Below are 22,876 nucleotides of genomic sequence, written 5' to 3'. Positions count from 1 at the left end.
TCAGCTGAGCGCAAGGCAAACACAGCTCTTTTGACTTTGACATTTTAACGTTTCACTTCCCTCCACCTCAGGCATTGGCTCAGTTACAGAGCACATACATTCTCTTTTCACTTGCTTCTTTTCATAGCACAAAAAAAGTTTCGTTTGATTTGTTGTTTAGTTCATAGCACACATTTAACAGCTATTTTCAGGTCTCTCCAGAGATGTTTGATTGGGTTCAAGTCCGAGCTCTGGCTGGGCCACTCAAGGACATTCAGAGACTTGTCCCGAAGTCACTCCTGCGTTGTCTTGGCAATATGCTTAGGGTCGTTGTCCTGTTGGAAGGTGAACCTTCGCCCCAGTCTGAGGTCCTGAGCGCTCTGGAACAGGTTTTCATCAAGGATCTCTCTCTCCATTCATCTTTCCCTTGATCCTGACTAGTCTCCCAGTCCCTGCCGCTGAAAAACATCCCCACGGCATAATTCTGCCACCACCATGCTTCACCGTATTTTATAATTATAATTTTTTTGTTTAACCATTATTTAACTAGGCAAGTCAGTTAAGAACACATTCTTATTTACAATGACGGCCTGCCCCAGCCAAACCCGGACGACGCTGGGCCGATTGTGCGGCGCCCTATGGGACTCCCAATCACGGCTGGATGTGATACAGCCTGGATTCGAAAAAGGGACTGTAATGACACCTCTTGCACTGAGATGCAGTGCCTTAGACCGCTGCGCCACTCGGGAGCCTGTAGGGATGGTGCCAGGTTTCCTCCAGACATGACGCTTGGCATTCAGGCCAAAGAGTTCAATCTTGGTTTCATCAGACCAGAGAATCTTGTTTCTCATGGTCTGAGAGTCCTTTAGGTGCCTTTTGGCAAACTCCAAGCGAGCTGTCATGTGCCTTTTACTGAGGAGTGGCTTCTGTCTGGCCACTCTACCATAAAGGCCTGATTGGTGGAGTGCTGCAGAGATGGTTGTATTTCTATTTTCCGCTCTGTCATTATGGGGTATTATGTGTAGATTGATGAGGATTTTCTTTTTAGAATAAGGCTGTAATGTAACAAAATGTGAAAAAGGTAAAGGGGTCTGAATACCTTACGAATGCACTGTATATACATTACCAGTCAAAAGTTTGGACACACCTACTCATTCAAGGGTTTTTCTTTATTTTTATTATTTTCAACATTGTAGAATAATAGTGAAGACATCAAACTATGAAATAACACATATGGAATCATGTAGTAACAAAAAAGTGTTAAACAAATCAAAATATATTTTATATTTGAGAATCTTCAAGGAAGCCACCCTTTGCCTTGATGACAGCTTTGCACACTCTTGGCATTCTCTCAACCAGCTTCATGAGGAATGCTTTTCAAACAGTCTCGAAGGAGTTCCCACATATGCTGAGCACTTGTTGGCTGCTTTTCCTTCAATTGGGTTGAGGTCAGGTGATTGTGGAGGCCAAGTTTTCTGATCAGGCTCCATCACTCTCCTTCTTGGTCAAATAGCCCTTACACAGGGTGGGATGAGTTGGGTCATATATATATACAGTATATCACAAAAGTGAGTACACCCCTCACATTTTTGTAAATATTTGAGTATATCTTTTCATGTGACAACACTGAAGAAATGACACTTTGCTACAATGTAAAGTAGTGAGTGTACAGCTTGTATAACAGTGTAAATTTGCTGTCCCCTCAAAATAACTCAACACACAGCCATTAATTTCTAAACCGCTGGCAACAAAAGTGAGTACACCCCTAAGTGAAAATGTCCAAATTGGGCCCAATTAGCCATTGTCCCTCCCCGGTGTCATGTGACTCGTTAGTGTTACAAGGTCTCAGGTGTGAATGGGGAGCAGGTGTGTTAAATTTGGTGTCATCGCTCTCACACTCCCTCATACTGACTGGTCACTGGAAGTTCAACATGGCACCTCATGGCAAAGAACTCTCTGAGGATCTGAAAAAAATAATTGTTGCTCTACATAAAGATGGCCTGGGCTATAAGAAGATTGCCAAGACCCTGAAACTGAGCTGCAGCACGGTGGCCAAGACCATACAGCGGTTTAACTGGACAGGTTCCACTCAGAACAGGCCTCGCCATGGTCGACCAAAGAAGTTGAGTGCACGTGCTCAGCGTCATATCCAGAGGTTGTCTTTGGGAAATAGACGTATGAGTGCTGCCAGCATTGCTGCAGAGGTTGAAGGGGTGGGGGGTCAGCCTGTCAGTGCTCAGACCATACGCCGTACACTGCATCAAATTGGTCTGCATGGCTGTCGTCCCAGAAGGAAGCCTCTTCTAAAGATGATGCACAAGAAAGCCCGCAAACAGTTTGCTGAAGACAAGCAGACTAAGGACATGGATTACTGGAACCATGTCCTGTGGTCTGATGAGACCAAGATAAACTTATTTGGTTCAGATGGTGTCAAGCGTGTGTGGCGGCAACCAGGTGAGGAGTACAAAGACAAGTGTGTCTTGCCTACAGTCAAGCATGGTGGTGGGAGTGTCATGGTCTGGGGCTGCATGAGTGCTGCCGGCACTGGGGAGCTACAGTTCCTTGAGGGAACCATGAATGCCAACATGTACTGTGACATGATCCCCTCCCTCCGGAGACTGGGCCGCAGGGCAGTATTCCAACATGATAACGACCCCAAACACACCTACAAGACGACCACTGCCTTGCTAAAGAAGCTGAGGGTAAAGGTGGTGGACTGGCCAAGCATGTCTCCAGACCTAAACCCTATTGAGCAACTGTGGGGCATCCTCAAACGGAAGGTGGAGTGCAAGGTCTCTAACATCCACCAGCTCCGTGATGTCGTCATGGAGGAGTGGAAGAGGACTCCAGTGGCAACCTGTGAAGCTCTGGTGAACTCCATGCCCAAGAGGGTTAAGGCAGTGCTGGAAAATGATGGTGGCCACACAAAATATTGACACTTTGGGCCCAATTTGGACATTTTCACTTAGGGGTGTACTCACTTTTGTTGCCAGCGGTTTAGACATTAAAATGGCTGTGTGTTGAGTTATTTTGAGGGTACAGCAAATGTACACTGTTATACAAGCTGTACACTCACTACTTTACATTGTAGCAAAGTGTCATTTCTTCAGTGTTGTCACATGAAAAGATATACTCAAATATTTACAAAAAATGTGAGGGGTGTACTCACTTTTGTGATATACTGTATATATGAGAGAAAGGGAAGAAATCTTACATTTACATTTTACATTTAAGTCATTTAGCAGACGCTCTTATCCAGAGTGACTTACAAATTGGTGCATTCACCTTATGATATCCAGTGGAACAACCACTTTACAATAGTGCATCTAAATCTTTTAAGGGGGGGGGGGGGGGGTTAGAAGGATTACTTTGTCCTATCCTAGGTATTCCTTAAAGAGGTGGGGTTTCAGGTGTCTCCGGAAGGTGGTGATTGACTCCGCTGACCTGGCGTCGTGAGGGAGTTTGTTCCACCATTGGGGTGCCAGAGCAGCGAACAGTTTTGACTGGGCTGAGCGGGAACTGTACTTCCTCAGAGGTAGGGAGGCGAGCAGGCCAGAGGTGGATGAACGCAGTGCCCTTGTTTGGGTGTAGGGCCTGATCAGAGCCTGAAGGTACGGAGGTGCCGTTCCCCTCACAGCTCCGTAGGCAAGCACCATGGTCTTGTAGCGGATGCGAGCTTCAACTGGAAGCCAGTGGAGAGAGCGGAGGAGCGGGGTGACGTGAGAGAACTTGGGAAGGTTGAACACCAGACGGGCTGCGGCGTTCTGGATGAGTTGTAGGGGTTTAATGGCACAGGCAGGGAGCCCAGCCAACAGCGAGTTGCAGTAATCCAGATGGGAGATGACAAGTGCCTGGATTAGGACCTGCGCCGCTTCCTGTGTGAGGCAGGGTCATACTCTGCGAATGTTGTAGAGCATGAACCTACAGGAACGGGTCACCGCCTTGATGTTAGTTGAGAACGACAGGGTGTTGTCCAGGATCACGCCAAGGTTCTTAGCGCTCTGGGAGGAGGACACAATGGAGTTGTCAACCGTGATGGCGAAATCATGGAACGGGCAGTCCTTCCCCGGGAGGAAGAGCAGCTCCATCTTGCCGAGGTTCAGCTTGAGGTGGTGATCCGTCATCCACACTGATATGTCTGCCAGACATGCAGAGATGCGATTCGCCACCTGGTTATCAGAAGGGGGAAAGGAGAAGATTAATTGTGTGTCGTCTGCATAGCAATGATAGGAGAGACCATGTGAGGATATGACAGAGCCAAGTGACTTGGTGTATAGCGAGAATAGGAGAGGGCCTAGAACAGAGCCCTGGGGGACACCAGTGGTGAGAGCACGTGGTGCGGAGACAGATTCTCGCCACGCCACCTGGTAGGAGCGACCTGTCAGGTAGGACGCAATCCAAGCGTGGGCCGCGCCGGAGATGCCCAACTCGGAGAGGGTGGAGAGGAGGATCTGATGGTTCACAGTATCAAAGGCAGCCGATAGGTCTAGAAGGATGAGAGCAGAGGAGAGAGAGTTAGCTTTAGCAGTGTGGAGCGCCTCCGTGACACAGAGAAGAGCAGTCTCAGTTGAATGACTAGTCTTGAAACCTGACTGATTTGGATCAAGAAGGTCATTCTGAGAGAGATAGCAGGAGAGCTGGCCAAGGACGGCACGTTCAAGAGTTTTGGAGAGAAAAGAAAGAAGGGATACTGGTCTGTAGTTGTTGACATCGGAGGGATCGAGTGTTTTTTTTTTCAGAAGGGGTGCAACTCTCGCTCTCTTGAAGACGGAAGGGACGTAGCCAGCGGTCAAGGATGAGTTGATGAGCGAGGTGAGGTAAGGGAGAAGGTCTCCGGAAATGGTCTGGAGAAGAGAGGAGGGGATAGGGTCAAGCGGGCAGGTTGTTGGGCGGCCGGCCGTCACAAGACGCGAGATTTCATCTGGAGAGAGAGGGGAGAAAGAGGTCAAAGCACAGGGTAGGGCAGTGTGAGCAGAACCAGCGGTGTCGTTTGACTTAGCAAACGAGGATCGGATGTCGTCGACCTTCTTTTCAAAATGGTTGACGAAGTCATCCGCAGAGAGGGAGGAGGGGGGGGGGAGGGGGAGGAGGATTCAGGAGGGAGGAGAAGGTGGCAAAGAGCTTCCTAGGGTTAGAGGCAGATGCTTGGAATTTAGAGTGGTAGAAAGTGGCTTTAGCAGCAGAGACAGAAGAGGAAAATGTAGAGAGGAGGGAGTGAAAGGATGCCAGGTCCGCAGGGAGGCGAGTTCTCCTCCATTTCCGCTCGGCTGCCCGGAGCCCTGTTCTGTGAGCTCGCAATGAGTCGTCGAGCCACGGAGCAGGAGGGGAGGACCGAGCCGGCCTGGAGGATAGGGGACATAGAGAGTCAAAGGATGCAGAAAGGGAGGAGAGGAGGGTTGAGGAAAAAAAATCTTATTGACTAAAATGATTAAAATGATACAGTACTGCTGGCTGGTGAAGTAGGCTAGCTAGCAGTGGCTGCGTTGTTGACTTTGTTTGAAAGTGTTGCTGGCTAGGTAGCCTCGATAACTGGCTAGGTAACCTCGATAACTGGCTAGATAATTACTCTAAACTACACAATTATCTTAGATACAAAGACAGCAAAGACAACTATGTAGCTAGCTAACACTACACTAATCAAATCGTTCCGTTGTAATGTTTCGGTAGAAGTTGGCTAGCTGGCTAGCTAGCAGTGTTGACAACGTTAGGACGAGGAAAATAGCTGGCTAGCTGACTTTGTTTGAAAGTGGAGCTGGCTAGGTAACCTCGATAACTGGCTAGATAATTACTCTAAACTACACAATTATCTTAGATACAAAGACAGCAAAGACAACTATGTAGCTAGCTAACACTACACTAATCAAATCGTTCCGTTGTAATGTTTCGGTAGAAGTTGGCTAGCTGGCTAGCTAGCAGTGTTGACAACGTTAGAAGATTCGATAATAATCTAAACTACACAATTATCTTTGATACAAAGACGGCTATGTAGCTAGCTAAGAAAAAAGTGCTAAGATCAAACAAATCAAACCGTTGTACTGTAATGAAATGAAATGAAATGAAATGTAATACTACCTGTGGAGCGAAGCGAAATGCGACTACTCGCTCCAACCCGGAAGTCGCGGTTGAGATAGACCTGGTGATAGATCTTCATGAGATAGACATGGTGTCACGCCCTGACCATAGTTTGCGTTGTATGTTTCTATGTTTTGTTTGGTCAGGGTGTGATATGAGTGGGCATTCTATGTTGTATGTCTAGTTTGTCTGTTTCTATGTGTTTGGCCTGATATGGTTCTCAATCAGAGGCAGGTGTTAGTCGTTGTCTCTGATTAGGAGCCATATTTAGGTAGCCTGTTTTGTCTTTGTGGGTTGTGGGTGAGTGTTCCTGTTTCCTGTGTCTTTGTGTGTTCCTGTTTCCTGTGTCTGTGTTTAACCATACGGGACTCTTTCGTTTTCGTTCGTTTCACTTTGTTGTTTTTGTTCAGTGTTCTATTTTCGTTACTAAAATATGGACACTTACCACGCTGCGCATTGGTCCTCCGATCCTTCCTACTACTCTTCCTCAGAAGAGGAAGAAGACGAGCGTTACAGAATCACCCACCACAACCGGACCAAGCAGTGTGGTAACGGGCAGCAGTAGCAGCAGCGGCCGAAATCTCAGGACTCCTGGACATGGGAGGAGATTTTAAACGGAGAAGGACCTTGGGCTCAGGCTGGTGAATATCGCCGCCCCAAAGCAGAGCTGGCGGCAGCGAAAGCTGAGAGGCGGTGGTATGAGGAGTAATGACTATGGTGGAGTGGGGTCCACGTCCCGCGCCAGAGCCGCCACCGCGGACAGATGCCCACCCAGACCCTCCCCTATAGGTTTAGGTTTTGCGGCCGGAGTCCGCACCTTGGGGGGGGGGGGGGGGGGGGGGTACTGTCACGCCCTGACCATAGTTTGCGTTGTATGTTTCTATGTTTTGTTTGGTCAGGGTGTGATATGAGTGGGCATTCTATGTTGTATGTCTAGTTTGTCTGTTTCTATGTGTTTGGCCTGATATGGTTCTCAATCAGAGGCAGGTGTTAGTCGTTGTCTCTGATTGGGAGCCATATTTAGGTAGCCTGTTTTGTCTTTGTGGGTTGTGGGTGAGTGTTCCTGTTTCCTGTGTCTTTGTGTATGTCACCAGACAGGACTGTTTCGTTTCATGTTATTCTCGGTTATAGTTATCTTGTTGTTTTGTTCGAGTATTCGGTTTTCATTAAAAGGAATATGAATACTCACCACGCTGCATCTTGGTCCTCCGCTCTTTCTCCTAACGACGGACGTTACACCTGGCTACCCAGGTCAAAATCAGACTCTGAAAACCAGCAGACACTGCGGCCCCCGAGGACAGGACCTGTTGTACTTTAACCAGACAATATTTGGTGTGTGGTATGATCATTAGATAAACATTGCAATCAGGAGTTTGTGATTGGTTGCTGTAACACTGCCTATAACTGTCATACTGTTGTGTGCTATTATGCCTTTATTACTGTATGCTTACACAGCCCAACATCACAACTTGGTTTGATTTATACGCCCTTTATATCTCTTCTGTTGGTAAGTTATCACACGTTGTAATCTGTTGGTAAGAACTCTTAGGTAACAGGTTGGTCATGATAGAAAGTATATTGTACCACAGCAGGCTACATCACAGTAGCCTACACCACAGTAGGCTACATCACAGCAGGCTACACCACAGGAGGCTACAGCACAGTAGGCTACACCACAGTAGGCTACATCACAGTAGGCTACACCACAGTAGGCTACATCACAGTAGGCTACACCACAGTAGGCTACATCACAGTAGGCTACATCACAGTAGGCTACACCACAGTAGTCTACATCACAGTAGGCTACACCACAGCAGGCTACACCACAGCAGGCTACATCACAGTAGGCTACATCCCAGTAGGCTACACCACAGTAGGCTACATCACAGTAGGCTACACCACAGCAGGCTACATCACAGTAGGCTACATCACAGTAGGCTACATTTTTCCAACTACATTTTAGACATTATTCACTGTTTTGCATCCAATTCCAACAACAATCCTGTTGTCTTTTAGGAATTGGGAAAAGTGTATTGGCCTGTCTGGTGTACAGGGTTATTGAAAGAATTTGGTGTTGGGCATCTGATGGTGGTTTATCTTGCACCTGGCTTGGAACTAACCATCACGACCTTTCCTCGACACACAAAGTAACAGGTGAGAAAAATAATGCAGTTCGTAGTCTGTGTTAAGGTTCCTACAGAGCCAAGCACCGTTTCATACAGAGCTGCGCCTCTAGAGGGAGTTGCGAGATGCTGAGCAGAAGACAACTGAAGAGTGTGAGCGGTGGTGCTTCTAAGCTTGGCGAGAGGGGGAGAGGCAGGCAAAGGAGAAAGAAAACATCAGAAGAGGCGCAACGAGTGCGATATTGTGCGTTTATGTCTGTTTGTCATCACTGGACTGGCCCCCCATTCTGACCACTCAAACCGTCAACGGTACCAGTGACTTCAATTCGGCCTATCCTGCCCAATATTGGTTTGTCTCATGCGGTCTAGTTTGGAGGGAAAGAAGCGAGAAGGATGATCACGGTGAGTCCTCTTTCCAGCGTGATCCGGCCGAGTATGCGCATGTTTAATAATGTAGGGTTCTTTATGCTGTTTAGGGAAGGCCAAACCTTACTAATGCTATCGTACACCCATTTGATTTGAGAAACGGGATTATTGCAATTCCATCAGTGCGTAATTGAGGGGAGTCGGCAGAATTGTATTTTATTAATACAGGGGTTGTGCGCCTGAGACCACTGTGTTTTTCGCAGAAGTGGCCCAGTGTGCTAATCGATCCGTGTTTCTTACGGCTCAATAATGTCAATAGCCCTATATAAGCACTGATATATATAAAAAAAAGAACATACAGTTAACGTTATAGGCTCTAATATCTTGATTTTAAAATCGATGAGTTTGCAGGTTAGAGAAGCACACTAAAATGACTGCTGCCATCTATGCATCGCTGTCATAGCCACCAACTCAAAGGTCGCAGCTGCAGGAGGTAGACGTCTAGAAGGAATTACCAACCGCAGCACTTCTGTTTGTTGCCATGTTCGAGTTATTTTAAATGAAATATAGGCTAGGTCATCATAGTAGGAAGTAAAAAAATAAATATATATAGGCTAATGTTTTTGTAGGTTAGGCTACTGATGAGCCAGCCCTACAAAACATAAATAAGGTGATGTGATGCGTTGGAATGTGAAATAGTGGCACCTCAAGTCCACCAGATCCATCAAACTCTTTGCATTCTGGCAGAAGTGATTAATTGTCAATGGATGCAGTGTGTTCCTTGTACCGCAGGCGCTCAATAATTTCAACTCGTGCTCTGCTTTACCGTGCGGTGTTACAAACGGAAGCTTGGTTTTAGCTAGTTGAAAAGCGAAGCACGTGCTTCAAGTACGGCGAATGTGGGCTAGACATCCGGCAAAACAAAACACTTATGCATCTGGTGGACTTCGAGCATGACAGTCCACAGTTTGTATTGCCTGTCATGTGTTTATTGATTCATGGCATTTGTTTGTCAGGGCCTGAGGCATGCTCGAATTTCCTCTCCCCTCTCTGGGTGAAGAACAAGACACATAAACTACTTGGCGGGCGGGTGTGACATGCAACATTGTAGCCTACAAGTAGACTAATCGCACACCGCTACTGTACAAAAACAGCGTCAAAATGGTAATAGCTGTGATCTCTGTTATGGTTGTCACATAGGCAACACTGAACAGTTATGTAACGAGTGTGTGTATGCCGGAGATAATATAGCCCTCACATAGCCTTTGCATGGAATGATACATTGCCTCTAGCCTTGGATACACTCTTATTCTATGTTATTAGGCTACACGGATGTTAGGCCTACATACCATTAATAAAACATTTATAAACTGGGTGGTTCGAGCCCTGATTGCTGATTGGCTAACAGCCGTGGTATATCAGACCGTATACCACTGGTATGACAAAACATTTCTTTTTACTGCTCTAATTACCTTGGTAACCAGTTTATAATAGCAATAAGGCACCTCGGAGTTTGTGGTATATGGCAAATATACCATGGCTCAGAGCTGTATCCAGGCACTCCCCTTAGCCGTGGTATATTGGCCATATACCACACCTCCTCGTGCATTATTGCTTAAATATGGCTGATGATGCGATTATCATATATGTATTTACTTTGATGCGCTCCTCATAGGCTACAGCACAGTATACTAAGCTACTAGAAATATAAGCTGTAATCGAAAAACTGAAAAAAAGGATCCTGTTAATTAAAATTACGAATAGATGCCAATCTCAATGCACACGCTGTTTGCATTATGTAACGCAAGTGTATCGCTGTCCGGTCGATATGTCGTGCAAACGTCCCTGAGACATATCCCCCCCACATTCTGTCATAAAAGCGCTAGAGAGGTGGGAAAGGATTCACGCAGTATGTCTACAGCCACATAAAAACAGAGATAATTGGAGCTCTTGAACGCCATAACGATTGGCAACGTCAAGACATTTGCAATGGGGGCACTGGACGACCTTGTGCACGGGAGAGAACGGAGTTTTCGGAGCTGGAGGGGCTGTAGTAGCGTCCATTGACTGAAGGCAAATCTCCTTGAACTCTCTTGATCCACCAGAAGCCACAATCAGCAGCCTGGACGGATACGTGCCAGAGAAGGCATACTAGCCATCAGGAATAAATTCTATTTTTGCTTCAACAACACAACATGCCTTCCGACATGAGCGCCTGCTCATGTTCCCAGTTCCCACTAAAAATATGCAACGATAGGCGACAGCAGCAAATCAGCGTCGCGTTAAGTTGATAGAAGCCATTCTGCACATTCAAGAGCTCAGGTTGTTTTGAGGCCTGTCTGTCCCTGCTATGTTCAGCTGATGCTAGCCTAATGTAGGTAATACTTATGGGACTAGCTTTGATACTGAAGAGTCGTGCTGTTAAAGGCAATGTGTTCTTCTGTTCTGCTGATTTAGGGAGAACTAGACATAATAATTATATATAACCATATAGTAATAATAAATCATTATGTAAACCATACGCATATATGCCTTAGCTAGAGGTTGAACTAGTCTTACTATTATCGTGGATGGGTAGGCCTATAGCTCTGCACAGATGGTAAATCAGTAGTAGTGATTTGTAAGATAAAGCACCTTTAACACGTTAGGAAAGCCTATAATGGGGATTCTCTTTCAATGTGCAATTTATATCAGTGGCTAGATTTGTTGTGCTTGTGCCCAAATAGACCTCAATTTACAGGAATGAGGAGAAATCCCTTCTTTATCTAATTGATTCAGGAAATGTAAGTCTGATGGGTCATTAGCCTTGATGGTGTACAGTGCCTTGCAAAAGTATTCATCCCCCTTGGCGTTTTTCCCATTTTGTTGCATTACAACCTGTAATTTAAATAGATTTTTATTTGGATTTCATATCATGGACATACACAAAATAGTCAAAATTGGTGAAGTGAAATTAAAAAAATTACTTGTTTCAAAAAATTATAAAAAAAATATAAAACGGAAAAGTGGTGCATGCATATGCATTCACCCCCTTTGCTATGAATCCCCTAAAATAAGATCTGGTGCAACCAATTACCTTCAGAAGTCACATAATTAGTTAAATAAAGTCCACCTGTGTGTAATTTAAGTGTCACATGATCTCAGTATATATACACCTGTTCTGAAAGGCCCCAGAGTCTGCAACACCACTAAGCAAGTGGCACCACCAAGCAAGTGGCACCATGAAGACCAAGGAGCTCTCCAAACAGGTCAGGGACAACGTTGTGGAGAAGTACAGATCAGGGTTGGGTTATAAAAAAATATCAGAAACTATGAACATCCCACGGAGCACCATTAAATCCATTATTAAAAAATTGAAAAAACATGGCACCACAACAAACCTGCCAAGAGAGGACCGCCCACCAAAACTCACGGACCAGGCAAGGAGGGAATTAATCAGAGCGGCAACAAAGAGACCAAAGATAACCCTGAACACAGCGGAGATTGGAGTATCTGTCCAAAGGACCACTTTAAGCCGTACACTCCACAGAGATGGGCTTTACGGAATAGTGGTCAGAAAAAGCCATTGCTTAAAGAAAGAAATAAGCAAACACGTTTGGTGTTCGCCAAAAGGCATGTGGGAGACTCCCCAAACCTATGGAAAAAGCTACTCTGGTCAGATGAGACTAAAATTGAGCTTTTTGGCAATCAAGGAAAATGCTATGTTTGGCGCAAACTCAACAGCTCTCATCATCCCGAGAACACCATTCCCACAGTGAAGCATGGTGGTGGCAGCATCATGCTGTGGGGATGTTTTTCATCGGCAGGGACTGGGAAACTTGTCAGAATTGAAGGAATGATGGATGGTGTTAAATACAGGGAAATTCTTGAGGGAAACCTGTTTCAGTCTTCCTTCCAGAGATTTGAGACTGGGACAGAGGTTCACCTTCCAGCAGGACAATGACCCTAAGCATATTGCTAAAGCAACACTTGAGTGGTTTAAGGGGAAACCTTTAAATGTCTTGGAATGGCCTAGTCGAAGCCCAGACCTCATACCACAGATTCACAATTGGATTGACTTAAAGATTGCTGTACACCAGCAGAACCCATACAACTTGAAGGAGCTGGAGCAGTCTTTCCTTGAATAATGGGCAAAAAACCCAGCGGCTAGATGTGCCAAGCTTATAGAGATATACCCCAAGAGACTTGCAGCTGTAATTTCTGCAAAAGGTTGCTCTACAAAGTACTGACTTTGGGGGGTGAATAGTGCACGCTCAAGTTCTGTTTTTTTGTCTTTTCTTGTTTGTTTCACAATAAAACATATTTTGCATCTTCAAAGTGGTAGGCATGTTGTGTAAATCAAATGATACAACCCCCCCCCCCCCAAAAAAATCAATTTTATTTCCAGGTTGTAAGGCAACAAAATAGGAAAAATGCCAAGGGGGGTGAATACTTCCGGAAGCCACCTTGAGGGGTAAGCTGCTTGGAATCAAAGTTGCCACTAAACCACATATCTAGGTCCAGCTTGTCCTACCCTAATCTGTATTGGTAAGCAGACGGAGGAGGGTAGTGATACAGGATGTCCATGATGGTTGCCCAATCTGATTAGTTTCCTGTGATCTTGTCTTCATCAGTGAGAGAATGAGTCAGTGATAATCTTAATGTCTTCTGTGTTTCCTACCAGTGATGCCAGGCTCCCACCACCTGTTATCTCCTTCCTCTTTACATCTAACGAGTCAAGTCACCAGACTGGTCTATGATGAAATTATAGACTAAACCTTGACAAATGTTTAAGTTGTGATGATTGTGATGTTGTTGTCTGACATTTCTTTGAAGACACGTATTGAGAGTCGCTCTGCATCTCCAAATGATGATTATATAACTTCCATGTATGACTTGTTTTTGGTTGCTGGCACTGACCCATGACATAATTGTAGGGTTAATTGGATTTCTGGTGTTCTTACTAACACAACTCTTACTTCTAATGCCCTTCTAATTCCACCTCTATTTGTGTGTGTTTTGTGTCTCTCCTCCCAGACTCAGAAGCACTGGAGATCATAGAGTATCCCCTAAACCTTTCACACCACCTGCTAGGTCCGAAGCTCTGGTCTGACACACCCCTAGACCTGTCCCGTTCACACCCACCCACCCACACCCCTGCAGAACAGCGTCTGAAACCCCTCACTTCTTCAAACCTCTGCCCACTGGAATAAATGAGTGGACCTGCTGGAGAGGATAGGGCTGGGATATATACCAGAACCTACACAGGTAAAGTCCACAGTCATACTGGTGTCCGTAGAATAACAGGTGAACTGTTTTTTACAGGATATTAGGTTAGGATAAGACAAGTCAAGATTCTTGTCTTTTGTGGTTTTTTTCTGTCGAATGTTCAGAAAGACTGTTGCATGTCTAGTTAAAGTTGGCAGATTTATGAATTATTATTCAAACTCTAACTGCCCCCCCTGCCCTATGCTGTGCTTCTCCCCCTTCCCTACAACACAGAATGTCCTGGTTCAGCGGCTTCCTAGTGGCCAGAGTCGACGACCGCAAGACCGCGTGGGGGGAGCGCAATGGCAAGAAGTCCAAGCAGAAGGGAGGCTCATCCCTCTGCAACCCGCGTTACATGAGCTGCCTGAGGGACCCGGACGCCATGGAGCCCCCCTCTGGAGCCCCCCTCAACCCCCACCACTGTGGAGGGGGGGCCGGGGCGGTGGGCGGGGGGGGCAACTTCGGTGTGCGCTGCATCTGGCAAGAGGACCACTATGGCAAAGGCGGCGTCACCGGTGAAGGGGTGGGGCTCAAATCTGTCGACCTGGGCTTTGAGGACGGGGACCTGAAGGGGAGGAATGGGGGGGGTGGCGGGGAGGGGGGTGACGAGGGCCTCAATGGGGGAGGGGTGGTGACGGCGGCAGACTGCTGGCTGCGGGTGGTGCGGGTGTTCCAGTCCAAGAAGTTCCAGTCTCATAAGCTGGAGCTTCTGTACCAGCGCTACTTCTTCAGACTCAACCAGAGCTCCCTCACCATGCTGATGGGGGTGCTAGTGATCGTGTGCGGCGTGATGCTGACCTTCCACTGTGTCCACGCGACCCCGGACGTGGCCTACTCCTCGGCCCTCTCCGTGGCCATGGCCCTGTTCATGGCCCTCATGGTTGTGTGTAACCGGAACGGCTTCCACCAGGACTACATGTGGATGGTGAGCTACCTGGTTATCGGGGTCCTATTGCTGATGCAGGTGTTCGGCGTGCTGATGGTGGCGCCTCGCAGCGCATCTGAGGGCATCTGGTGGTCTGTGTTCTTCATCTACATCATCTACACGCTGCTGCCTGTCAGGATGAGAGCAGCCGTGCTGAGCGGAGGGGTGCTCTCCACCATTCACCTGGTCACCACCTGGCAGTTCAACCAGGAAGACGTGTTCCTCTGGAAACAGGTAGGCTTCTTGGCCTACAGTGCGTTATATTCATTTATTAAGATTTTCCTAAGGCTGCAGGGAGTGTCTGCATGCTGAGACTTTGTGGTATCTGGGCCTTATCTTGGGCCTACAGCACAGGCTACAATATTATCATTGTATCACTGCAGGTGACCATGTGGTTCTAGTCTGATAAGTAGAGATAGGCATTGGAAATGATATCACTATTTGAAAAATAACACAATATTTTTTTCAGATATCTGGATAGTCGAAATACATGTGTTTAAAAAATATATATGTTTAAAAAAAAAAATCTATGTAGACTTGCTCGCTCGACTCAAGAGAGAGCCTGCTTGGAAGGGTGGGTGAGGGGTGAGATAGGAGCAGGGGCCGGTGTGTGTGACTATGTGTCTATGTGTGTGGCACGGAGGGAAAGAGAGAGCTAGAAAGTAGAACCGACTCATGCTAGTTAGACAAACTTGTTGCTGACAAAGTTTATCTATCACACCATCTGGTAGTGACTGTCTTGACTGCATCAACTTGTTGTGAAGAAGCTAGCTAGCTACGGTAGCCAGCTAAGTTAGCCAGCTAGCTAGCTAAAGTTGCAAGGCTAATTGAGGCTAACTGAGGCTATTTTGAGGCGTCCTTGCCTACAACTCACTTCACGTGCTACACATGGAGCCTCTGACTGTAGCACCGCATTGATTGACCAACAATAACAACAAGCTACATGAGTGAAACGTGTGTAGGCTACCTGTGCAACTTTTTTTATGGGCCACCGCATTCTTTTTTTTCCATAAAACACAACATTTAATATAAGGATCTCAAAAATGAATACTCTCCAAAAGTAGATCCAATACTAAAGTCCGTTCGGATATTGGAATATTCTAATAACCCTGCCCCTCCCTACTGACAATACATCGTTTTTTGGCAGCTTGTATGAATGTGTTTCACTGTGTTTTGCTCAGTGGGTGGAACAGTGTGTTTGTCGCGATGTTGCCAGTAGATTTCTGAATGTTTTGTAGGCAATCTGTGTGTGTGTATGTGTGTGTGGCCTACTGTATGTTGATTGTGCGTCATGCCAAGGACCCGGGGGCTAGCTGAAGGTCAATGGGCTGAATGAACCACCTCGGCCGGCCGGATGTGTGTGTGTTTGTGTGTCTGCGTGTGTGTGTGCCAGAGAGAGAATACCATAGCCCATAATACTATTAAGCCGTATCACTCAGGTCTCTGTGCTCCCACACAAGGGACACTTTGTGCATTTTTACAAGGGTGGGGGGTGCTGTACGGAGGCTGAGGCTGGGTGCACTCTGTACTACTGTAACTGTTGTGTAACTGTTTATGACCATTGGGAGAAGGTATGGGAAAGGAATAATGGGGAGACTATTCCACAAAAACAATAAGGGGACACAAAAGAATGTTTGGCCTAGTTCATGGTGGAACATTAGTCGTTACAATGTTGTTTCCCCCCTTGATTAAAATAACAGGATTTCTTCCCACTGGGAGAGTGCTCAGCCTCTGTCCAGGTTCACAGGCAATTGTACACGAAATGACTTCATGTCAGAAATATAGGCTTTATATATATTTTTTTATATATAGTGATGGTGGAAAATCGATACAGTTACATATCAGGATATTATTTTTGATGATATATCGTAATATCTTTGGGGACAATATCGCAATGTATTTGTGCGCTAGTCAGCTGTACATGCTTCAATACTCTAGTATTTTCCCTTCAGAGCTTGTTCTCCATCATCTTTAAAAAAAATGGTGAGCCAATTTGTTTTCAGCACTTTGATTTCCACGATATGTTTGGAACAACAAAAACACCATCAAATCACAGTATCGAATTGCAACACGTATAGAATTATGAGAATCGCAATACATTGTATCCGCAACTAAGTATGGTGATAATATCATATTATGAGGTCCCTGGCAATTCCCAGCCCTGATACATAGACACTATAGACTCCGTACACATTATATTTTGTAGAAAGCTTAATTGTTTACCAAAGGATGTTATTTAGGAAGAGGAAAAGGGAACCTCTTTGGTTACTATGAAAGAGAGCTAAGAGATAGTTTACAACCTGTCATACATTGAGACTGAAATATACTTAGCTGTCACCTCTGACGAGATGAATGTCTATTATTGATGAGGAAGATGTTTACTCAAGCCCCTGTACGGAAAGATCACTGCTCAAGAATATGGTAGCCTACCAACATCTGTGTAACATCTTTATTGTGCTATATGGTGAGAACTGGGCTACTGGGCGTGTGCGTAATGTAATGGTGTTCTCAATGACCCCCACGTCATGCATGTGACACAAAGCACATAGTGTTTTGTTTGCTGTGATAAAGTGAATGAGGGTCCTACTGAATGTAATCATATGTGTGTGTACATGGCTGTACAGTAATAAAGTGCCATCCATCACTTTTATATGCTTGTGTGGAAGTATTTCCCCTTTCTCCGATAACTCATTAACCTTGCTGGGTTTCTGTTGGCGTCGTTAGCTACAGATAATGAATTTGTGAAATCGTTACGCACACACACACACACATAGTGGAATGACATTGTGGTATAATTAGGATGTAGGGTATGTTGCCTGCCTGCCACTTGCGTGGCTGGCCTCACTCCGCCTGTCACTGATCCAAGCCCTTCCCCTGCTGAGAACATGGGCTGGATTAGAAATCTAGACCCAGGATGTGTTGGGGCCTTTGCTCTGCCATGGTCTATGTGGAAACAAGACCTCTTCTTCACTCACTGGCACTGTAGCCTTTTTACAACAAAAATTGTAATCGCTTTGGTAGTGTTTTCACAAGTATGTGGTACATTTTCACAACTCTTAGTACAAAACTCCAAACTGTTCAGACTTGTAACGCAGCCAGTCCTTCATTCAAAACCTGTCATTGTGCGTTCATTTGGATTATAAACATCTCTCACCACACCACCATTTATTCAACATAAGTTTACTGTGAAATGTAATGAGAACATTTGTTTAATCACCAAAACACAACATAAGGATATCTTTTCAATTTAGTCGTTTTAACTACCAGTTAATCCAATAGCAAACAATGCAAGACACGCGTTTTAAATCGCCCTTAGAAGTGATGAAAGTAATATGCTACAATACTGTAAATTACACCGTTTCCACATTAGGCAACACACTTACATTACCCAATAATATCTATCCAATGTGTAATCAAAAGTGTGCTCAAGGAAGACATTCTCTACAATCATTAATGCAAAAAAAAACATGTTATTTTTCCGATATAATTGCAACATTGGTGTACTGCATGTAATCACATGTAAGAAATTAAATGAAACAAATGAAATGAATGAAAATAAAACAACATTTAGCACGCATTAATTTGCATCAAGCCTGTCTTGAGCATTTAGCCATAAATTCTCATCCACATCACAGTGAATGTCCTCATTGTTCATGCACTGCGGGATAAACCTTTTGGAATGGTGAATCCAAGCTTGACATTGGTCTGCATTGATGTCGATGCATGTTTCTTCCATGGCCAGAAGGAGGGTGACACGCTCATGGGGATGGCGATTGTTTTCCTTCCACCTCCATGCTGAAAAAATTCCTCAATAGGGTTGAGGAAAGGAGAGTATGGGGGCAGGTATAGATTGGGTTACAGATCGGAGATGAGTCCGAAACCATGCGTGAACCACCTCTCCACGATGGAACCTGACGTTGTCCCACACAATGACATAGGTGACCCCTTCACCTTGACAGGCCTGCTCAATTTCATTGAGAAACAGCGTTTCAGAGGTGTGCAGCGTTGTAGGATCCAAGTAATGGCCTACGTTCTACCACACCATCTTCAGAGATATCTGCGCACATGGAGATGTTTCCCCCACGTTGTCCAGGCACTTGGACGTTCGCCCGTTGGCCGATGTGGTTCCGCCCCCGGCGCCGAGTTTTGGCCAGGTTGAAGCCCACTCCATCGACAAAGATATACTTGTGATGGTTCACAGCAGCATCAAGCACCATCGCCCTCTAAAAATATATTTTGGCTAGTATTCTCTAAAATGAGGCAGCTTATGGTAGAGAAATGAACATCCAATTATCTGGCAACAGCTCTGGTGGACAATTGCACGCTGCCTCAATTTTAAGACATCTGTGGCATTATTTTTACAATATAGTTCCAATATGGAGTTGTCAAGTAGCATGTGCATCAAACAGTAAGTGTAATACAGTATATAGTGGTGTACCTGAACATACTCGGGCCGCAGTTGTTTCACCCAGTCGTTGTTTCTCTCAAAAGGCACCAGGTAAATGTGTTTCATAGATACCTGCTGCCTCCTCAAAAGGCAGGCGATTGTTGGTAGGCTGAGGGATGTCACATTGGCCAAAGGTGTCATCATTCTCCTCAATGGTCCTGCTCTATTTCGGAAGCCATATGTCATTCCTGGCCCTTACCATTTTCACCACTGCCCACTCCTGCTGGTCGGTCAGCACACGGCCACGGACACCACCGTGTGTTCTGTCAATTCTGAGGTTAGAACATTACTGTCAATAGATCATACTGGAAGAATACTGTAACATGATTTGGGAATTTACATGCGTTACAGTATGTTATTTACTGTAAATATAATGGTAAAGCATAGTGCATATCCTGCAGACGTATCGTTTTTCTTGGTGAAATGTTCTCACGATCGAAATGACAGATGATCTTTTCAGATTGGGGGGGGGGGGGGGGGGGAACTAATCTGGCAGCCTCTGTTTACCACATGGTCAACCAAGATGGCCCGGACTTCATTAGTCACAACAGTTCCACGCCGTTTGCCTCCCTCTCTCTGATGCCCACCTCTTTGAAAGGGCCCATACCCACCTCTTTGACAGGGCCCATACCCACCTCTTTGACAGGGCCCATACCCACCTCTTTGACCTCTTTGAAAGGACCCATACCCACCTCTTTGACCTCTTTGAAAGGGCCCATACCCACCTCTTTGACAGGGCCCATACCCACCTATTTGACAGGGCCCATACCCACCTCTTTGACCTCTTTGAAAGGACCCATACCCACCTCTTTGACCTCTTTGAAAGGGCCCATACCCACCTCTTTGACAGGGCCCATACCCACCTCTTTGACCTCTTTGACAGGGCCCATGCCCACCTCTTTGACCTCTTTGACAGGGCCCATGCCCACCTCTTTGACCTCTTTGACAGGGCCCATACCCACCTCTTTGACCTCTTTGACAGGGCCCATACCCACCTCTTTGACCTCTTTGACAGGGCCCATGCCCACCTCTTTGACCTCTTTGACAGGGCCCATGCCCACCTCTTTGACCTCTTTGACAGGGCCCACGCCCACCTCTTTGACCTCTTTGACAGGGCCCACGCCCACCTCTTTGACCTCTTTGACAGGGCCCACGCCCACCTCTTTAACCTCTTTGACAGGGCCCACGCCCACCTCTTTGACCGGGCCCACGCCCACCTCTTTGACCTCTTTGACAGGGCCCATGCCCACCTCTTTGACCTCTTTGACAGGGCCCACGCCCACCTCTTTGACAGGGCCCATGCCCACCTCTTTGACCTCTTTGACAGGGCCCATGCCCACCTCTTTAACCTCTTTGACAGGGCCCATGCCCACCTCTTTGACAGGGCCCATGCCCACCTCTTTGACCTCTTTGACAGGGCCCATGCCCACCTCTTTGACAGGGCCCACGCCCACCTCTTTGACCTCTTTGACAGGGCCCATGCCCACCTCTTTGACCTCTTTGACAGGGCCCACGCCCACCTCTTTGACCTCTTTGACAGGGCCCATGCCCACCTCTTTGACCTCTTTGACAGGGCCCACGCCCACCTCTTTGACCTCTTTGACAGGGCCCACGCCCACCTCTTTGACCTCTTTGACAGGGCCCACGCCCACCTCTTTGACCTCTTTGACAGGGCCCACGCCCACCTCTTTGACCTCTTTGACAGGGCCCACGCCCACCTCTTTGACCTCTTTGACAGGGCCCACGCCGACCTCTTTGACAGGGCCCACGCCCACCTCTTTGACCTCTTTGACAGGGCCCACGCCCACCTCTTTAACCTCTTTGACAGGGCCCACGCCCACCTCTTTGACCTCTTTGACAGGGCCCATGCCCACCTCTTTGACCTCTTTGACAGGGCCCACGCCCACCTCTTTGAACTCTTTGACAGGGCCCATGCCCACCTCTTTGACCTCTTTGACAGGGCCCACGCCCACCTCTTTGACCTCTTTGACAGGGCCCACGCCCACCTCTTTGACCTCTTTGACAGGGCCCACGCCCACCTCTTTGACCTCTTTGAACTCTTTGACAGGGCCCATGCCCACCTCTTTGACCTCTTTGACAGGGCCCACGCCCACCTCTTTGACCTCTTTGACAGGGCCCACGCCCACCTCTTTGACCTCTTTGACAGGGCCCACGCCCACCTCTTTGACCTCTTTGAACTCTTTGACAGGGCCCATGCCCACCTCTTTGACCTCTTTGACAGGGCCCACGCCCACCTCTTTGACCTCTTTGACCTCTTTGACAGGGCCCACGCCCACCTCTTTGACCTCTTTGACAGGGCCCACGCCCACCTCTTTGACCTCTTTGACAGGGCCCACGCCCACCTCTTTGACCTCTTTGACAGGGCCCACGCGCACCTCTTTGACCTCTTTGAACTCTTTGACAGGGCCCATGCCCACCTCTTTGACCTCTTTGACAGGGCCCACGCCCACCTCTTTGACCTCTTTGACAGGGCCCACGCCCACCTCTTTGACCTCTTTGACAGGGCCCACGCCCACCTCTTTGACCTCTTTGAACTCTTTGACAGGGCCCATGCCCACCTCTTTGACCTCTTTGACAGGGCCCACGCCCACCTCTTTGACCTCTTTGACAGGGCCCATGCCCACCTCTTTGACCTCTTTGACAGGGCCCACGCCCACCTCTTTGACGTGCCCCTTGTACACGAGCTCTTTGATTTCCTCCTCTCCCTTGCTGTCTATCCTGTTCCATGTTGAAAGAAATTGCAAGTGTTCACATACCTGCTTTTGTATGATGACCAAATCAATTAGCAATAACGAGTAGTCATTACGTAGGGTTATCGTGTATCATAGATGTTTATACTTTACAAACACACATTCTATTTCTGAGGTTCTCAAAATCCATATATAGTAGACAAACCAGTTGAAAGTCTATAGGTTAACCAAACAGTTAAGTGGTTAACCATTAAGCACAGTTGGATTAAGTGATGGTGAAATGTATTTAAACAAATGAGGAAGAGAATCATGTGAAAAGTATTGTGAGCATTGCATTGTGAAAGGCAATTAACTTTATATGAAAGGAATTTCTAGATGAAACACTGATTAGGTTTGGTGAAAAAGTCACTGTGTGATTTTGTGTGTTGTACTTAGTCAATTGAAAATGTGCTTAGAGTTTTGAAAAAACAGCCTTTTTGATTATCTGATTTGAGTTTTGTACTAAGAGTTGTGAAATTTTACCACATACTTCTACCAAAGTGATAAAATGCAATGTTTGTGTTTGTGCCTGTGCCATGTGCGTGGGTACATGTGTGCATTTCTGTGTAGGTTGAGGGGACTGCACATATTGTTTCCATTTACAATAATGGAGGGTTCAGTGTTCTCTTAATAAAGACCTTAGTGGGTAGTTGCTGTGTGTGCGTGCACGTGTGTGTGAAATTGCAATCCCAATGCAACTCGTATACGTTTTTAAACACTGTAATAATTGCTATTCAGGCTTTATGACAATCCTGGAATAGCTTTACTGCTGTCTGGGAGGTAAAGGCCAATCCAGGGCGTCTCCATGCCAAACCCTATCCCCAAATGCTAGACTACAGTTACAAAGGGAGGTTATATTACTGGAAACTTTAGAAGTTTACCAATAAACTACCAGAATTTTGGTATCTTTCAAAGATGTTATGTAATTTATCACAAGACATCTAGTGGCCCTTTTGGGTGCCGCAAA

General features: G+C 46.4%; 1 protein-coding gene across 2 annotated transcripts in view; it reads left to right on the top strand.

Moving 5' to 3' along the window:
- Positions 1–8,334: 8,334 nt before the first annotated feature.
- The window catches only part of adcy6a (adenylate cyclase 6a), a 45,756-nt gene continuing 31,214 nt past the window's right edge, over positions 8,335–22,876 (top strand). For both annotated transcript variants that reach the window (XM_039008569.1, XM_039008570.1), the window contains exons 1-3: positions 8,335–8,576; positions 13,557–13,787; positions 14,022–14,946. In XM_039008569.1, the coding sequence (XP_038864497.1) occupies positions 14,023–14,946 (924 nt within the window). In that variant the 5' untranslated portion in view covers positions 8,335–8,576; positions 13,557–13,787; position 14,022. The remainder of the gene's footprint in view (positions 8,577–13,556; positions 13,788–14,021; positions 14,947–22,876) is intronic.

This window comes from Salvelinus namaycush, chromosome 14, assembly GCF_016432855.1.
Source record: "Salvelinus namaycush isolate Seneca chromosome 14, SaNama_1.0, whole genome shotgun sequence".
In the NCBI taxonomy this organism is placed as follows: Eukaryota; Metazoa; Chordata; class Actinopteri; order Salmoniformes; family Salmonidae; genus Salvelinus; species Salvelinus namaycush.
Note: the sequence above shows the minus strand (reverse complement) of the source record. Positions and strands in the feature narration are given on the sequence as shown.